The sequence below is a fragment of the Camelina sativa genome, chromosome 5 (genome assembly GCF_000633955.1).
Source record: "Camelina sativa cultivar DH55 chromosome 5, Cs, whole genome shotgun sequence".
Classification (NCBI taxonomy): Eukaryota; Viridiplantae; Streptophyta; class Magnoliopsida; order Brassicales; family Brassicaceae; genus Camelina; species Camelina sativa.
The window spans coordinates 18843864-18863232 of NC_025689.1; the positions used below are offsets into that span (position 1 = coordinate 18843864).

The window sequence follows — 19369 nt, forward strand, 5'->3', positions numbered from 1 at the left end:
CTCTTAAGTCAGGTTCTTGGGCTTGTGAGGTCTGAAACCCTGGAGGGTGACACCATTGAGCCTGGAATCCTGGTTGTTGGTGCATGGGTACATAATGGAACATACTGCTTTGAAACATGTTTACTGACTCGAACTGACACTCGGTCGAGCACTAGCTCGAGTGGGTGGTCGAGTCGACTGGGAAGAGAGGTCTATTTGTATCCGGCTTCTGGCTCGATCAAGTGCTCGATCACGCACTCGGTCGAGTAGTGGTCAAGTTGATGGTCGAGCTGGTACCTGAAACTCAATCACAGACAAGCAGTAGAAGAAACAAGATCAGTAGCGAACAAGGGGATAAAAGAACTTAATCTTAGACTTCTATTGATCCTAATTGTCACAAAACACACTCAAATGGGCAACGGCGCCAAATTGAAACAAGATATATTTGTGGTATGGATGATGTATCTAAGTGATGGTGAAATATGAAATGAATGGATGGCATGGTGTTTCAATTACCCTTATGCAGTTGCAGTATAAGAGGTGTCAATCCAATCTGAAAGTTTGTGAACAATCAAGATGTGTATATGAGCCTAAGTTAAGCCAAGTATGCAAAGGATGTTTGTCACTAACAATCCTACTGATGAAATGTAAAGAGCAGAAAGTAAAGCTACTAGAACTAGATGCTAAAATATAAATGGAACAGAATGATTATGACTAATATGAAGCTAGAACAGAAATAGAAACTATGCTAATGAACTAATGCAAGACAAGTAATGAACATGACACTAAGAGAATGCAACACAAATGCAACTAGAATGAAACAAGAGATAAGACAGGACAACTACAAATCATAAACAAGAGTTATGGGGATGAACTCGAGCAAGCACTCGATCGAGTGTAGATCGAGTGCAGGGTCGAGCTGGACAAATCCGTGAAACAGAGCAATACAAAAAAAACAGAGCAATACACAAGCGAATCAAACAACGATCAAACAGCAGGATTAAGACTTAAAAATCAATAAACAAGGAAGGCCTTGAGGAGGGATTCATGGGCTGGACTAATGAATGAGGTCATCTAACTTGGTCAACAAATCTCAAGCAAACTTTGAGCTAATCTCTAGACATATATTTCTAAGACAAGTTTAATCCACTCTCATGGCAAGAAACAATCAAACCTATGCATCTCTAGACTTGTTCTCACAAAGTAAAGAATCTACACAAGCAGGCATTAAGCAATATGTCTCATACCAAACAAGACCTCTAATCTCTTAGCAAGCCTAATGGTAAGCTCTAGATCTAGCCTTATCTATGCTTCTTAAACATTGGTGTGATGCTAAGATGCTTGAAATCAAACCCTACCCTCTCAGTTATAGGATCAGCATTAAGAACATCTAGCCTAGAAGAGATTCTACCATAATCAAGCTTGACCAAAGCAAACAAACCTCAAACACAGCCCAGCCTAACCCATCCTCAAGATCCTAAGCTACTACTCACAAGAACACATGATGAACATCAAAGTCATAAACCCAGAAAATACTGAAACTTGCATCAAATGAAAGATAAAACAAAGATCTATAATATTGGAGAAAGAATCAAACTCGAATTCTAAATATTCTGAAAGTTATGAAACCAACAATATTGAAGAATCTAGTGCTTTCTCTCTTAAAAGAAGTACAAGATCTAATAAAAATAAAAGTGCAAAAGGAATAATTCCCAAAAGGGTAAAAACTAGGTTTTTGACTATTCTAAAAAGCTGGACTCTTGGTGGCTGCTAGGTACAAGGTCCTTAAATAGAAAAAGTAGTGGAAGCCCTAAAAATGCTAAAAGACAAAATAGATAGGCGGCTCGGCCCAACTCGACCCGGTGCTCGGCCGAGTGACCGGTTGAGTTGGCTTCTCTCGTGCAGCTTCCACTCGGTCGAGTCCCTCTCTGCACACGGGCGAGTGTCTGGTCAAGTGGGCGGTCGAGTGGGACTCTGGGCCTTGTTTCTTCAGCCTTAACTCTCTTGCTTTCTCCTCTTGATTGCTTCACTTCTCCTCAGCAATGCTTCCATGCTCCTTAAGCTCCAAAATCACCTGATTATGCATGAAAAGATGCAAAAGCAATGCAACTAAACTCTAATGCATGATTGGTCCTAACGCTATGCAATAATGGTAAAAATGGATAGTAAAAGATGAAAAAGATGTGAATATACTAAGGGAAAACAGGATAAAATATATGAACATCAAATGTATACAAATTGGTGATACCGGTCTCGGCCACAATGGAATCTTATAGACTAAATTTCTTATCCATTATGCCCCTTTGCTGGCAGCCGCTAATGCTATAAACTCTGATTCCATAGTCGAACTTGTAATACAAGTTTGTTTCCTAGAATCCCAAGAAATGGCACCTCCTCCAAGCAAGAACACCCAACTACTTGTAGAAGAGTGACTTTCTACGTTGGAGTTCCAGATTGCTTTAGAATATCCTTCTAAAACCGAATGAAATCCTACATAGGACAAACCATAACTTATGGTTATGTTAAAGTACTTAAGCACTCGTCTTATAGCTTGCCAATGGTGAGTACTAGGATTACTAGTATATCTAGTCAACTTTCCTACCGGATAAGCTATATCTGGTCTTGTACTTGTCTTAGCATACATTAAGCAGCCAATTAGTTATGAGTATTCGAGTTGTGAAATCGCTTTTCCCGTATTAGGCATAAGCTTTACACTCGCATCTATGGGAGTTCTCACAGGAGAACATTTCTCATAATTGAACCTTTTAAGCACCTTTTCAATGTAATGAGATTGAGATAAACATAGACCTTTGTTCTCACGCTTGATCAAATTCCAAGAATCACATCCGCCTCCTCCATGTCTTTCATGGCAAAATTTGATGACAAAAACATTTTAGCAAGTTCTACTTGTCTTAAGTTTGTACCAAAGATCAACATGTCATCAACATATAGGCAAATGATTACTCCATTACCGGAATCATCAAATTTGCGATATAAGCACTTCTCCGCTTGATCCAACTAATCCATTTGATAAAATAGCCTCATCAAGTCTTTGATGCCACTATTTAGGTGCTTGCTTCAGCCCATACAATGACTTTATTAACTTACACACATTTTGCTCATTCTCGGGCATAACAAACCCTTCAGGTTGCTTCATATAGACTTTTTCTTCCAAAACACTGTTCAAGAATGCTGTTTTAACATCCATTTGGTGGATCACAAGATCATTAATAGCAGCCAAAACAATAAATAATCTCATAGAAGATATTCTAGCAACAGGAGCATAGGTATCAAAATAATTGATACCTTCCTTTTGTCTAAAGCCTTGGATAATCAATCTAGCTTTAAACTTGTCAATTGTTCCATCGACTTTCATCTTTGTTTTAAAGATCCACTTGCAGCCTAAAGGCTTGCAACCAGGTGGGAGATCTGTTAAGATCCATTTATTATTCTCTATGATGGAGTCTATCTCATCGTTTACCGCTTCTTTCCAAAACGCAACGTCTTGAGACTTCATAGCCTCATCAAATGTTCTAGAGTCCTCATCAATATGATAACAATATGAATATTGAAATTCAACCTCATCTCTTGACCCCTCAACTAAATAAAGCTGAAAATCGGGACCAAAAGATTTTTCAATTCTTTCTCGCTTGCTCTTGGGGAGTATATGTGACGCGTTTGAAGGAATGAGTGTGTCAACTCCTTCTATTGTTCCACTTGAACTAGGAACCAGATCCATTATGAGAGTTGACTCCAAGTCAATTCAATACTATCCAACAACCAGCTGTAGTGAAGATGATGTGTGGATCATTTATCCAAAAAGTCTTCTTTAATTTTACTAAAGTTTCTTAAAAATGACATAATTCCAAATTACCAATTTGGTGTTATGATTTTTGTTTTTAATGCTAACTAAGATAGGAAGAGGAGTTTCACCTGATACTCTGTTCTTGATGAGAGTTCGTCCCTTCATCACAAATTAAATTAATTGAACAAACGTAATACGTTAAAATATTTTAGTAATCTTCTCCTCCTTCCAATCTCTCCTCAAATTTTGTCGGAAGTGAGAAGATTATAAGGTTCTTCTAGACAAAACCTGTAAAACAGAGTCTGCTTTGAGGTTTAGTGGAGTATTCACTTTGTGATTCTACTCTCAGATTCTGAGTTGAGATACAAAACTACATAACTTCACCTATACGTTCAATATCCATGGACTGTTTCTGGTCTTTCTTTTTTTTTTTCACTCCGCAATAGACATAACTCTATGGAATGTTATGAGTTTTGGGTATGGATGTTGTAACATTATAAGATAAACACTGGTTTTATATACAAACAACATCAACCCAAAAAAAAAAGCACACACACAGAAAACAGGGCAATAATATTTTTCCTGGGTACATGTAACCAGTAATTGCTCAGAGCATCAATACTCAGATACTTACAAGATTAATCGCAGCCCATCAGGAAGCTTCTGTACTTGTGGACAATATTGAATTCTCAGAGTATGAAGCAGTGGCATGGAGCTCCTTCTACTATCCACTCTTCCCACTCTCGTAGTCCTGCAATTATCGGAAACTCACCGCCTGAACAAACCATTCCCATCCCACAGTAAGATTGAGACCATAAAACAAACCTCCTTCCACTAAAGCAATTTCTCTGGAATCGGCATTGGACCCTCCACCAAACGATGTTCAGGTGGGAAGGGAAGTGGTTTTTTTCATGTAACATGGTGTGAATATAACAGAAGGAACGTGTTGGATTTTGTGATAATCTTCTCCTCCTTCAGACAATCTCTCCTTCCATTCTTGTTCCATTTCTATTTCCTTTAAAGAATATATGAATCGCATCCCATCAGGAAGCGTCTTCAAGTTACGACAAGCAATACGCAGAGAATGAAGAAGGGGCATGGAGCCTTCTTCTACTAACCACTCTTCCCATTCTTTTAGTCCAAATAATACTAGCTTGTGCAGTTGAGGAAACCCACCGCTCGAGCAAACCATTCTCTTCCCACAATAAGAATTAAATGATAAAAAGACGTCATATAAGTGAAGCAGCTTCTCTAGAATTGGCATCGGATCCTCCTCCGAACGACAACCAGTTAGAGTTATGGTTAGTAAGGTGAGACGGGAGATTTAACCTTGGCATATATATGGACGAGTTCAGCTGTTTGAGATTACAGCAATCCAAAACAAACCCTTCTTTATCATTCGAGTAACCACTTACTGTAAGAGATTCCAAGTGTCTAAACTTACTTAAAGATGAAGAGAGAGCTTCCGTTGTACACCCCTTGCTGTCAACAAAGACGGAGAGAGTCTCGAGATTTTTCATTCGGAGAAGATCCCTAACACTGCAATGCTTTATTGAGAAGTTTTGCAACGTCTCCAGGTTGACTAGATTACCCAATTCTACCACTACCTTATCATTAATTTCCTCTGGTAAAAAGAGGTATACGAGTTCTCGCGTATCTTTCATGAAATTGGGAGGCATGTAGATTGAATATTTCTCTTGAACACATAGGTTTAAATAGACCAGCAGCTTTAGGTTCTGAATAGAAGAAGGTAGATGAGTTACATATGCCTGAGATAAACTCAAATATCTCAAGTGGATGAGCTTCCCAATGCTAGAGGGTAACTTCCCTCCTTCAAACTCTGCATGAGAGAGATCTAAAACCCTCATCAACTGTATCCTGGAAAAGAATAAATCTGATGCCATCCACATTACCATTCCACGTAACTGCTTCTTGAGAAACAAGAGTGATCTAAGTTTTGGATTCTCCCCCTCCAGATGATATGTTCCATCATGCCGATGTACAGTGAGTCTACGTGATTTACAAGGAAACTTAGCGTTTGCAGTTATTTTCCTGTCAACAATTTGTAAGAAATTCTCTTCTTCAGCTTTAAGCAGACAAACTTCTCTCATCATGTCATGTAAGTGACATGTTTCAAATCTTGACGTCAACTTGTCCCTTACAGAAATAACCATGTTTCTCTTCACCAATTCTTCTATGTATCCATCTGCAACATTTCGAATACTCGCTCCATCATAATACCTCGGCTTTTGTATTCCTTCTGCAGCCATAAATAGGACAATTTCCTAACAGATATTGTAAAATATTCTGGGAAATGGGCAAGGTAGAGGAAGCATTGCTTCAAATATATAGGCAGCTCTTCAAAGCTCATATACAAAATCTGATAAACCGAACTCATATTTCTGTCATTTTAAGGTCGTCGCTCCAACGATGAGAGATCTAATATTCTCATAAACCCTTTTCCACTCACTTAATGTGTGTTGGGAAGCTAACAAGCCACCTAACACTTTGACAGCCAATGGTAGTCCTCCACAGTGTTTGATCATCTTCTTACCCATCTCTTCTCTTTCTAGATCAACTTCAAATTGAGAAATGGCCGCCTCACGTCGACGGATTCAGACATGTCAGCTCCTCCAAATGATCACAAGTGAGCTTGACGTTTGCAGCGTCAGCCATAATCGAAACACCGATGGCGTTTCGAAAAGTTGTCGGGGCAAATTGAAAAATGGCCGCCTCACGTCGAGCTAAGTACGTCATTAAAAAGGAAGGGAGAGGAAAAGTAAGCCCACACTCGGTAAAATACTTTTCCGAAAGACATATGAACCCTGGAGGGGCGTCCCAGGGACGTTGACCTGGAGTCGGGATCAAGATGTCAAGTTCGACGGTCAACTTCCCGATACGAACCGCTGCAGTGGCAGCATCTTTTTTCAGCGTCGATTTACGCATATGAGAGAAAATATTCGCGGTCGGCAAAGGGACGTCACTCGTGTCAGAAGAAGATGGGTCGTCGGTTAATGGCTCGTCAATCAGAGAAGGGATCCTACAAGGAAGTCCCGATGAGCTGGAAACGGCCGTTTCAGAAAAAAGACGATGCTGGATCTCTTCATACCGAGCGGCGTCAGAACCAGCCGTCGACAAGTCGGAAGAACTCCGAGAACGAGCCATACGACGAGCAGACCTAACAGAACCGTTGGATTCAGAAGAAGTGGCTCGTCGAAGATGACTCTCGGCGGAAGGATCGGAAGACATGGATCGAGAAGGATTTATAACGAAATGTGCGAAAAACGCTAACAAACAAAATAAACGACGAGATAAAAAGAGGGGAGAATACCTGAACGATGAGAAGCACCAGAACTTGACAAAGTGATAATGAGAGAAGAGGGGTGGTATTTATAGGAGAGGAAAGAAGGATCTAGAAACGCACGCGCTCAATGACGATATAACTTCCGGACTTCACGCGCGCCAAAGCGCCGCACACGGTGATTCGACCCCAACCATCGTGACCTGTTGTCTCACGCGCGACCTTTAGTTTTCTCAATCCTTGTCCGAAGATTCATCGTTTCGACAATCAAAGAAGCGACCCTTCATCTTCTCACGAGCGTTCTTCACCTAAAGACTACGAACTAAAGGCGAAGGGGGGGGACTACTGTTGGGGGTAGATTCCCACCCCAAACAAGAGGCCTGGCCCAGAAAAAGCCCATGATAAACCTTCAAAGGAAGGAGGGGTAATACTGTCTTTTAAATAGACGAACCGAGACGATTCCCTATAAATACAGGCGTACGGCCTTCAGAAGAGGGGATCGCGGAAAAAGGCAAGAGAATTCGTGCAACAAGTACAAGAGCCCTAGATCATCCAAGCAAGAGTCAACGGCTTCAGAGTCAACAGCTTAGGAATCGACGAGTTAACAGCTCGTCTATTATTCTCATCTGTTCTTGTAACTCGTTTAAGCCGTGTCGTAACCCGTCTTTTGTGTCTCGGCACCGATTAAATAGAAGAGAACTTCGACCTCCTTTTACCGAACTAAACATACTAATTGTGACCGATTTGGACATCAACATTCTCTACGACGCTCAACGCTCTTCCGATGAAGATCATACTAGGGTTTCAGAGAACACGACCATCACCCATCAGAAGAAGGCGGAGGTTGAAGTGTTGAACCACCACTATCACTTACTCTTATGACCAACACTTGCCAAACGCCAAGCACAGATAAGTTCTATGTTACGAGACCCAACGTTTTATGTGTGGAACCACTTCACTTTGTGGGATGTGATTTCAAGCCATCAATATTATTTAGGGTTAACCAACGGTAATCATATTATTACCATTTTCTTGATGACCAATTGACCACTGTACTGAAGCATTTGTTTTTTTGCAAAGAGTTTTACTTCTTACAGAAGAATACGATTTAATCCTCTTCCACAGTGGAATGATAAACTTGATAATGGTAGTCGATTTCGTTTAGAATATGAAAATAGTTTATTCGTTTAGTCATTTCAATTTGTGGTTGGGTGGGCGATTAAGTGTTTTAATGGATAGACACTCTATGGAGAGCGATACATAAGCTTGTTCTAAATGGAAACATTTTTCACTTTCATTTTCCCAAGATTTTAGATGCTACTAAAACAAAAGTAACATCTTCTTTAATAAAAAAAAGAAAAAAAAAAAGCATATGACCAATATGAAGACCAAACTCATATATGTGTCTCTAACAAATATCTATCTACAAACACACGCCAGTACATCATCATCATATTATCATTCTGTTATTTTTTGCTTTAACTAGTGAAGGAAATAAGAAAAATAGTCCCCGAAACGGGGACCAATCCACAAGGGCAAAAAAAGAATGAACTGTGTTTTATGGTTCCTTCAATAACAATACTGGAAAATCAAACAGGTTTCTAATACCTGTAAGATGATCCAGACTGTGGCGGTGCTGGTGGGAGCCTGTTTGGCGTGGTGCGACGGGAGCTGCCACCAGATCCAGAAGAATCCTCACCGTTCTGTGCTGGATCACTGTAACGACGGCTATGGCCGCCAGATCCATATCTTTTCAATGAGTCAGGTCCACTAGCAGCTGCGTTAAACGCATTCATCCAGTCCTCTCCTGAAGCCCCGCCATTGGTTCTCGGGCTGCTTTCTGCAAAAAAAAAAAAGAACAAATAAAGACGACCACAAAAACGAATCAATTCCATGCATCTTCTGTTACATATTAGCACAATAATGAAATGGTAGATGAGTGTGTGTATATGTATACCCGTGCCACTATTGTCAGACCAGCTTGAAGCAGCAGCTGCTCTGTTATCGTGAATGCTAAGCTGTCTTGTGAGCTTTGAAAGAAGAGAGGACTGCTTCTGGTAACGGTCTCTTCGTCTTTTAATATTCTGATCCTCTTGAATCAATGATTCAATCCTCTCATTACCAATTGCGCTGCAGATCAACGGAAAGGAAAGGAGGGACAAATAAGCACCACACCACAGTATTGAGTATACAGTTATACATTGAGAAAGGATGTGAAGAAACCTGATTGAACTGTAAAGCTGATTCAGCATGTCTTCCTTTGATTTCTCTACTTGACAAAGAACAACAGCCTGTTGTATGTAGCCACGGTTTTATTAATATGATCAAGTATTAAAGAACGAGATGGACATGTAAAATTAAAGATTCACAAGAAAAACTGAATAGTCCACCTTTGGAACATTGGCAGCTAGACTGTTGAGAACAGCTTCAACGTAACCACGTACTTCTTGGGACATCCACCGCAATTCCTCTTCCGGGTCAACCGGTTTCCTAACCATCTTATCCTGAAAAGCGAAAGAAAATCAGACAACAAAAGAAAACAAATTTATCGCCACTCTAAGAAACACACTGTCTTACATGCCCAAACAAAGCTATCTTCAACGTTTAGGTATTACAAAATCTTAACCCATCAAGTACGACACAAAGATATCAGTTTTTATGGCAAACACTTTATCATCAAGCTATAGATTAAGATCAGCTAACACATATTTTACGAAAATTCAATTTCTAAAAGAATGGGGGAAAATCATGGGATAAGCATATAGTTTCCTCGTGTGACTTACAAGTGAACCTTCTGAAAGACTTTGTCTCATGGAAGCGCCAGCCACTTGGCCTCCTCGGGCCTGGATAACCTTTTGCAGCTTATTAATCCATTCATTCTTATCAACCATGCTCTCAGCCTTGAGAATCAGCGCATTGTGAGCTGCAACATATAAGGGCTTCTGAGGATTTGCTCATATAAAGGAGCATAAAGAGGGTCAAGCCGTTAATTTTTGATTATCGCTTGACATACCTTTAAGTACAGTCTTATATGGAACCCGGCAGGTTATCTTAAATACAAGGCCTGGTCCTTTTGAATCAGGTCCATTTGATTTCTTATCTTTGGAGCTCTTTGATTTTTCTCCTTCATCATCAGAAATTTCTTCGATACTGCATTCCTGAGCAGTTTAACAGAGTTTTATGAGACATTTGAATAGTGTACCTAAATAAAACTGGAAAAGGCTAAATATTATTCATGGAACACGGAGCATCCAAATTTTCTCATCAGAAGTAAATGGTAATAAATCGTTTTGCTGTGTAGACTTCACAATTGAAAGTAATCATCAGCCTGCTCAAAGGACCAGGTGGAAGACTCAAAGGACCAGGTCGAAGAGCAACATAAATATGAAAGCCTATCATCACTCTCTTAATTGCAGTTACATCTTTAACGACCAACAAAAAAGTAAGTTTTTCAAGAGAATGATACCTCCAAAGTTACAGTGCCGCGGAAGTTTCGTTCTTCTTGCTTTTTCGTATAACCAAGCTGGAGAAAGGTAAATGCAATGGTAGATCACATCAATAACAATTATAAAAAGATCTTGAAAAAGAAAACAAAATTGTAAGGGAAAGTATAGTGCTAGCATTACAGTTACAATATAAGTGCACAGAGCTTTCTCTTTTAATATATGGATATGGATGAACTCCTGAAGAATATTTGTGATAAACACTAACCTTTCCAGTTTTTTCATTCAGAACAAACCATCGCCTACCCCATCCATTTGTCTTTGCACTTTTCTTCATTAAGTACCCTGCACCAGAGAGTACAATGTAATGTTGAAGACCTTGAAAGTTGGTTTTTATAACAAACTAACACAACGAAAACCCATCCTACACCATAGTAAAGGCTCAAGTGGCAGACAAGAAAAGGAGATTACAAAATTGGACAAGAAAAGCTTCGTCGATGGTTTGATATCAATAAATAATATAATGAAAAGCTGATCCTACACCAGTTCAATGCTTAAATGACAGAAAGGAAATAGAAAAGAAGAGGAAATCACGCAATTGAACTGTTAGAATATCAGATAATCCTAAAAACAGAAAAAAGCATGCAATTTATGGAAAATGGATAGTAGCAAAAAGAACCTGCTGTTATCTCCCCCTCAGGTCCAGCAGTCTTCAGACCAGACACCTCCGGAGTCTCTTTATCTTTATCTTTATCTTTATCTTGCGGCATTAATTTGTCTCTTAATGATTTTAAGCTACCACCAGTTGATGGGCCATCAGGCTGAGGACTAGTTGCCTAAATTACGAGCAGAAACAAGAATTGTTACATTATGTACTTTTCATAAATCCAGATTGAATCTGAGATAAAAGCACTATCTAGTTTTGCTCGTAAATCCAGATTGAATCTGAGATAAAAGCATACCCTGTTTAAGAGCGACTGCTCTGCATCTTGTCCCTTTTTAGAGGAACGACCTTTTAGCTCATCCTCACGACGTTGCCTTTCCATTCTGATAAAGACAGTAAACCGTACAGAAAAAAAAGCGAAACGAATAGTGAGATATGCATCACAAAAGAACTTGTAACATGTGTATTGTATATATCATGACCTGTGCGACAAATGCTGCAGTTACGGAACTATTTAAAAGGGTCAAATTTGTGACTCTAATGAAAGCATTTTAAAACATAAATGTTCATTTCACAGGCAAACATAAAAAATTAGCTGGACACTCACAAAAGTAGATCCATTTAAATATGTCTAAAACTGTTATACATCAAAAGACAGGGAAATTAAGACAATGATCTTATAATTTTGAGTATGATAACGCCACTCGAAATGACAGCCAGAAGGCAAAGAGGGCAGCTGATGTTACCTTCTTTGTACGAGGCGGATGAAGTGCTGAGGAGGTACAAACGCACGCTCCATATCAACTAGTGCAACTACCATCTTCTTAGCTTCACTCTTGAATCCATCAAGTGCGGCACTTGCTATAGCTACAACCTGGTTAACGGTAAATTAAGAAAAGGAACAGCTATTACGAAAATGAATAATGCTACTGAATGAGCAGTGAAAAACATTATTACCTCTCTCTTAAAAGGAGGATATCTTCCAAGACCAGGTGTGGCATTCGCGGAAGCTGAAACTATGTCAACAAGCACTCGGTGAACCTAATAAAAAGTTCAGACCATATTAGATCAGTAATAAATGAGACAGTAAGGCACCAGGTTGGAATAACTTCAGAATAGAAATGGACCGAGACAATATTTATAATAAGGTTGAGTAGGACTTTAATAAGACTAGATCATGAGAATTTAAATATCATCGTGACATGTGTTGAACAGACAATGTGTGAAAAGCCATAGCCAATGTTTCACTATATACTAAATTTCTGAATTCTAATCCTAAGCAGCTAAAATAAGAGGGAGCCAACAACAGATAAGCTGTAAACACTAACATGGACACACCTCATCAACACATAGTCGTGCTGGGTCTTTAGCCAACTCAAGAACAGTCTTTATTAACGATCTCAACCCTTTTTCTGGAGATATAAGATAAGGTTGATAACCATCTGCCTCTAACACGATCTGAAACATTTAGCAAATCAATCTGTCACAATCCAGTCTAAGACTTTTACTTGTTCATAAAATTGGGGTCAAGAATATTTAAAAACCCACCCTTTTGACATTGTTCAAGTCAAAATGTCTATCCAATGGAAGCTGCTTGATACGGTTGGGGAAATTGCCTTCAAAACTTGCAACAACTTTCCAACCACTTCCCTGAAACAAATTTTTGTTAGAGAACAAAATTCATCGAAGTCCACATGAAAGGCACAACGACAAGGCATGCAATTCAAAAACTTTTCCAGTGAAACATATGACATACATCCAAAATGATATAAGATAATCTTCATAAACTTCTTAACTGTCTACATTAAAACAGCACCACACGTCCCATTACAACTAGAAAATGAAAAGGAAAGTCTGGTGGAAAATACTCACTTCACCACCAGCCAAGTGAAGAAGAAACTTGTCCTCAAACTCTCGACAAAGCTCCAAAGCTATTGCCCTTGTGCCTTCAGCACTGCTAACCAGTTGTTCACCAAGCCTTGCTAATTCGTCCTGCACTATTTGAGACTTACCCTGGAGTCTGTGCATGGAAGAAAGGAATTAGTTCAGGATTTTCATAAGAACCACAATCATTTCCCTGAATAATCATCCAGAAAACTAAACAAAAGACAACCATCACATTTTGGGAGAGAAAGGAAACATATAAGCTAAACAGAGGATGAGCATTGACCAAAGACCACGCAAGCAAGAGTTCGTATTTTCAGAACTTGGTAATGATGGAGGATAAATCTGGCACCTATCCATTTTCAGATTACAATTTCCTCTTGTGCAACTTTCGTTTAGCTTTCTCTTCCTTTGAAGATTTTGCCATTTGGTTTATTTCAATTTGTTAAACACTGTTCCTTTCCCTTGCAAATTCAACATAAAGGTAAATTTCTTGACTGTAAGGTAGATTTTCATCTATTAAATCCGTTAAAGATATTAAAGTTTTCCTTTTCCCAAACTAAGCATTTACCTGGTCCCAATATATGCTGCTTAAGAAAAAACACAAAGACAAAGCTTTTTAAAATATCTCATGAAAAATGCGCTAATGATGATGGAAGCTGGAAAGTCTAGCTAACTAAGCCTAAAGAATGACTTCGAAAGAAACAAAACAAATTGGCTTTCATGGAGCAAATTATAAGTCTTCCCTAAAGTACCAGTACCTAGAAGTAGGCAGGCAAACAAACAATCAAATTTTCATTTGCAATTATGACATATAAAAGCAAACATATGGAGAAAGGAAATACCCAGTTAAGATATTTGGAAGCCTTAGCTTCATTCTGCTACGAATCTGGCTAGCAAGAGTATCCACCAGGGCAATTCTGCCAAGTTTGCTTTGAGGAGCACCAGTCAAAATAGATTTAAGACTTTCACTCTCAGCACGCCAAGCAGTTTCCAAAGAGTTCTCACTGCCTCCAGACTGTGCTGATGCAATTGAGACAGATTGGCCAATAAGTGCAACCCATGGAATATCAGTTGTTTTCGGAGGTCCTTGATTTGAAAGGAGAGCCTGAACTGCTGCAAGGGATTTTGGGTTCTCTGCTGCCTGATCAATTTTGCTGATAATTCCTACTGTCCGAGTACCTATAAATAGGGAGTGATGTCACTTTTTACTGTTATAGTATACGTAAAATTCAGATCCAATGAGTTAATCCAAATATAGTAAGGTCACCATAGTAGTTGGGAAGTATAATGAAGGGTCTATATAACGAAAGTGTCTATATACTCACTCTCTGGATCATACTCCTTTGCGGTCTTCAGGGCTCGAGATGACGAAATTTCGGATGCCTGGCTAGCAGGCACAACAACCAGTAATATGGCATCGTTGTGCTGTGCATGTTCACCAATCTTGAAAAGAGAGGAAATAGACAAATTACAAAATGATAATGAATCGATGTTGCCCTACAGCCAGAATGCTGGATAAAAAAGTGTTGAAAATCTCCATAGTTGACAGATGGACTGGGGGGATGAAAAATGTATCAAGGAGTTCCTAATCTTACCATAGAATCGTCTACAATTCGCTGGTCCAGTCCAGGCAAATCAATCAATTTCAGGGGTGGAGCTGCAGTTAAAAGGGCACAAATATGTTATGATGATTGCAGAAAGCAGTAAGGAAACAAATGATATGTGTTTATTCATGTTCCAAGGAGGATAATTATGTTGGAGCTTCATTCAAATATATAATCCAATTACCACACCTTAGCATCAGATTCTAACAAAAAGAAGATGAAGCACTGTTGTGCATTAGACTCAGTGGTAAAAACTTATTACAGCTGATCTGTTCACTGATGTAGGGGACATTCCCCGACTTAGGCTTTGATAATATGGATGTTCCAATAAATAGGATTCACAGTTATGATTGTGCAAGTAAGAAAGGGCTTACCTGTGCTGGTACGAAGTTTTAGGTATATTTCATCACGACCCCTTCCTGAGGCGCCTTTGCTAAGCCTATCTTGTAGAGAATGTCTTAGGGCACCTATAACACACACATTCAAAACAACCGGAATATTTAGTCAAACATTAATCTAATGCATTGTATCTTACACGCAGAAATAACTTCACAAATCATTGCTAAACTGCATATGTGCATATGGGGAGCCTTACTTGCAGAAACTTGTTGATTTTTATTGTCAATTTGTAAGATTATTGCCTTGCTGCTCAGTGATTCTTCCCTACTCAAGTCAATGATTATAGGAGCCCGCGTAGCACCATTCTCACCCGTCGGCTATCCATAGTAATTGTAGCAGATAGGCAATACAGAAAGTGGTTTGGTTACTTTAAGAGAATGTATCAGCCAGTAGTGATATACACAAATTGCCGCACACTCAATACACAACTTACCAGAACTGGATGCCCAATTAAGCTATTCAGAACTGCAGACTTTCCAGCTCCCTGATCCACCAAGAAAAGTGAAATAACTTCAGTCTAAGCATAAGAAATGTTCTTTTCCAAGCCTTACAAGTTACAATCACAAGCACAGAGCAATCTATTCTTCTGTCTTCCAAGAGACAAGTACAACAACGATCTAATAAGAAGAACACATACACTTTCTAAAATAGATTTCTCATAGTTTCGAATACCAAACACATCAACCTTCTCTCCTAAAGCAATACCTCCCAGGTTTAATCTCATAGAATCAAACAATCCCTTATAGAGAGAAACACAACAAATCAAGCTACGAACAAAGAACACATCCTACCAAACTCCTAGGTTACGGGAACAATCATACAAACCTCATCGAGATCCGCAAGATCCACGATATGGCAACCAAAATCCACACTCGATCACAGCATAAAACTAACACACAAACACCAAATACAACCACATCGAAGAAACAGGTAAAGCGAGAGGAAACCCACCACATTCCCTAGGGCAACGACGTTGAGATTAGTAGCCGGCCGTCTAGAAGAAGAGGTCTCATCGGGATCTTCGTCAGCGAGCAGCGACGCCGCTTGTCTCATCGAATCCGAAAGCTGAGACAACTCATCGATCGCCTCCATCGTCGTAACTTCCACAGCGAATCGAGGTAGAATAGAGTACGAGATCTGGACGAAGAAAGGAAACAGCTAAATCCGACGAGAACCAATATCGGTAGCCAGGTGCGGTAGATTTTTCCGGTGATGGGGTTACCGGAATTTCGAATTCGGTGGCGACGGTGCTAAGCTAGGATTTGTTTTTTTCTTTTGTGTGTTTGTGTGTCTTCGTCGGGGAGAGAAAGGGCGAAGACGGGTCATATAACTTAACACATAAGCACGTAAGCATTTAACAAAATTTTCAAATTACATAAATGTTGAAAATTATTAAGTGGTTTTTTCTTTTTTTTCATAAATATTGAAAAATAGCATAAATGTTGGAATTTTTTTTTTCTTTTTGATAATCCTATCGTCATTACAAATGTGAAAGCGTAATACATAAACAAATGTGGATGCGTAATATACATAAATTAACACATTCTTTTTTGGTATCATCAAAAACATTCTCATCGGCTAAATCTGTTCAAGTTAAAATAAAGTAAGTGAATCTGTGAACGTGGTACAAGAATTTGTATCATCGAATGAGGCTTTGCGTATATCTTTTCAAATGAACCAATGGTCAACACCACTTAGTAATCCTGATGTGGGAGGCTGTACCATTTAGAATGTACCACCAAATTTTGGTATTGGGCTAATTGTTTGTGCATAAATTTGTGTATTCGCATTCATTTTGTAGTTTTTATATATGTTAAAGACAGTTGACGAGAAAACGAGCATCAGAAAAAAAAAAATTGAAAGATCTTTTTCGAAAACGATTAAGAATAATTTTTATATATATTTAATTACTCACAGCATGATATATATATATATATATATATAAGTTAGAATAATGTAAAGAAACACCCACAAAATATATATATATATATATATATATGTATATATATGTATATATATATTAAGATAACTCGCGAATATGTAATACGGAAAAACACTTACCGCATAGTTAAAAGTGGGTATAAAAATGTCATTATCACATGCATCTAATGTTTTTTTTTGTCAATCATTGGATCACAACTGGCCGGCCCATTAGCCAAATTCCTACATTCGTAGGAAGCGGGACTCGATCCCTGGTGTGATGGTGTACTAAGGTCACTTCACACATGCATCTAATGTTTATGTACAAAATATATCATCTCAATATTCAGTTAAACCGTATACAAGTGCAAGCTTCTATGATGTACATTAGGGTTCACTTGTGTAGCTAATGGTTCATCTCATCTAGTCATCTAGAGACCTAGCAAATGCAATGTTTCGCTAAAATGTACTTAATTATTTCTAAGATAGAGGAGCACAAACCACCAAACCACACAATAGGATGCAATGCTTCAATTCAAGCATGCCAAAACTAAGAATATAGGATAAGAAAATTCATTTTCTTATGTCCTTAGAACTTCGTGAAACGTTCAACGTTGAATTCAGTAATCTGTAACATTCATTATCAGTTGCAGTTGCAATTTGGCATTTAGTAGTCTTATCGGAAAGACACCAGTCACACACCACCGTCGTTACCCAATGGTGTCTTTCAATTTTTCAAACGTTGTAATATCACTCCATAACTTCTTCTGGTTTGTCGCGACGAGTTGCTAGGTTGAAGTAATCAAACTCTCACCAGTGGAAGGTCTCATGGTTTAAGATTAAAATAATACTATTATTATTTTTTCACGAGACAAATAAAAAATGTGTCTTCAAAATAATTTTGTGTTTTTTTTTGTAACTTTTAAATGCAAACAGTTCTTTTAAAAAAATGGGAGAAAAACTAGATTTAACCAAATTAAGAGGTTAATTACTAAAGTAACTCATAAAATGTGAGAGTTAGATGAGTTATTTTTTTGTCTAAAATACATTTTTTTGCTTTGTTAGAAAAAAAATAAAGTCAAATTTACCCTTCCAGATTTTTTTTAAAGAAAATCAAAATATTTTTAAAAGTCTACCGTTCTAGTTGTGACAAATTTATTTGTGTATGACAGATTTGTTTTTGCACAACCGAATTATTTTTGTGTGACAGACTTTTTATGACAGACTTATTTTAGACCACAAATTATTTTTTTTTATATTTTTTTTTTTTTTCAACCCAACATTAAAATAAATTAAAAAGTAACTCCAAGATTAGTCGCCCAATCTGGAGGAAGAACATTTACAAAGGAAGATACAGAAAGTAAAGATCTAGAAGAGTGAGCAAGACAGTCTGCTCGGACGTTTGACGTTCGGGGAATCTGCGTCAGAGTGAAGGAGGGAAAAGAAGATCTGAGTGAAAGGAAGTCCTCCAAAAAGTGCGAATAAGCTGGCCAGTCGTCCGGCTCCTGGACCATTGCCACCAGTTCAGCGCTGTCTGACTCAAAATGCTGACAATCAATCCCCATCGCCCGAAGAGACTCCATCGCCCATACCAGGGCATTAAGCTCCGAGTGAAGAGAAGATGGGCTACGATGAAGACTGCGAGCACCCACAAGTAGTGTCCTATCCTCCTTAGTCCCATACCACCAACCCAATCCCTCTAAAGGATCAGATCTTTTCCATGATCCATCAACCTGACACCGAACAGAAAACACCCTTTCCTCCGGAACCGGCTGGGGGGTTAAAAAGTTCCCCGAGAAGGACTTTGCCTCCTCCCACAAAAGTTTGTCGGTTGTCGCCTGATTAATAATATCAATTGGCTCCGCCTCAATTCCTTGGAAAACTTTTTTATTCCTATCTTTCCATATTGTCCACAATATCCAGGGTAACAAATATCCAATACCCGGACCCCCGGAACTCGACAATGCCCTAGAATATAATAAGTCTAAATTTGAATAAACTGATCCATAGGGAAAACCTATCGAAGAAAGATGCAACGGCGCTAGCTCCCAAACCAAACGAGAACGTTCACACACAAAAAGAGCATGATTAATAGATTCCTCCGCACAACCACACCGTTGACACATAACATCGCACCGTACACCCCTATGTGCGATCCGTTCCTTCACAGGAAGACAACCAGAGGCCACCTGCCAAAAGAAATGTTGAACCTTTGAGGGGACCTCAAGCTTCCAAGCTTGGGCGCGTAAAACATTGCACGTTGGCCCGATTACAGCTTCCTTTTGTAATCCTCGTGCAAGCCGATAGCCAGTCCTCATGGAATACTTACCGGACTTAGTATAATGCCAAATCAATCTATCCGGACGA

At 38.9% G+C, this 19369-nt stretch overlaps 1 protein-coding gene and 1 pseudogene across 1 annotated transcript; both read right to left on the reverse strand.

Annotated features, from left to right (window-relative positions):
* LOC104789384 lies at positions 5014-6182 on the reverse strand (annotated as a pseudogene).
* On the reverse strand, positions 8466-16395 carry LOC104787201 (dynamin-2B). The gene is made up of 22 exons (XM_010512732.2): positions 16034-16395; positions 15516-15566; positions 15279-15399; positions 15058-15150; positions 14675-14736; positions 14405-14522; positions 13922-14258; positions 13065-13212; positions 12741-12842; positions 12531-12650; positions 12150-12233; positions 11939-12066; positions 11491-11575; positions 11208-11364; positions 10797-10873; positions 10552-10608; positions 10099-10243; positions 9869-10008; positions 9476-9589; positions 9309-9376; positions 9043-9215; positions 8466-8925 (listed from the first exon to the last, which is right to left on the reverse strand). Exons 1-22 carry the CDS (start codon positions 16172-16174, stop codon positions 8687-8689), a joined length of 2760 nt encoding a protein of 919 aa, XP_010511034.1. The 5' UTR covers positions 16175-16395; the 3' UTR covers positions 8466-8686.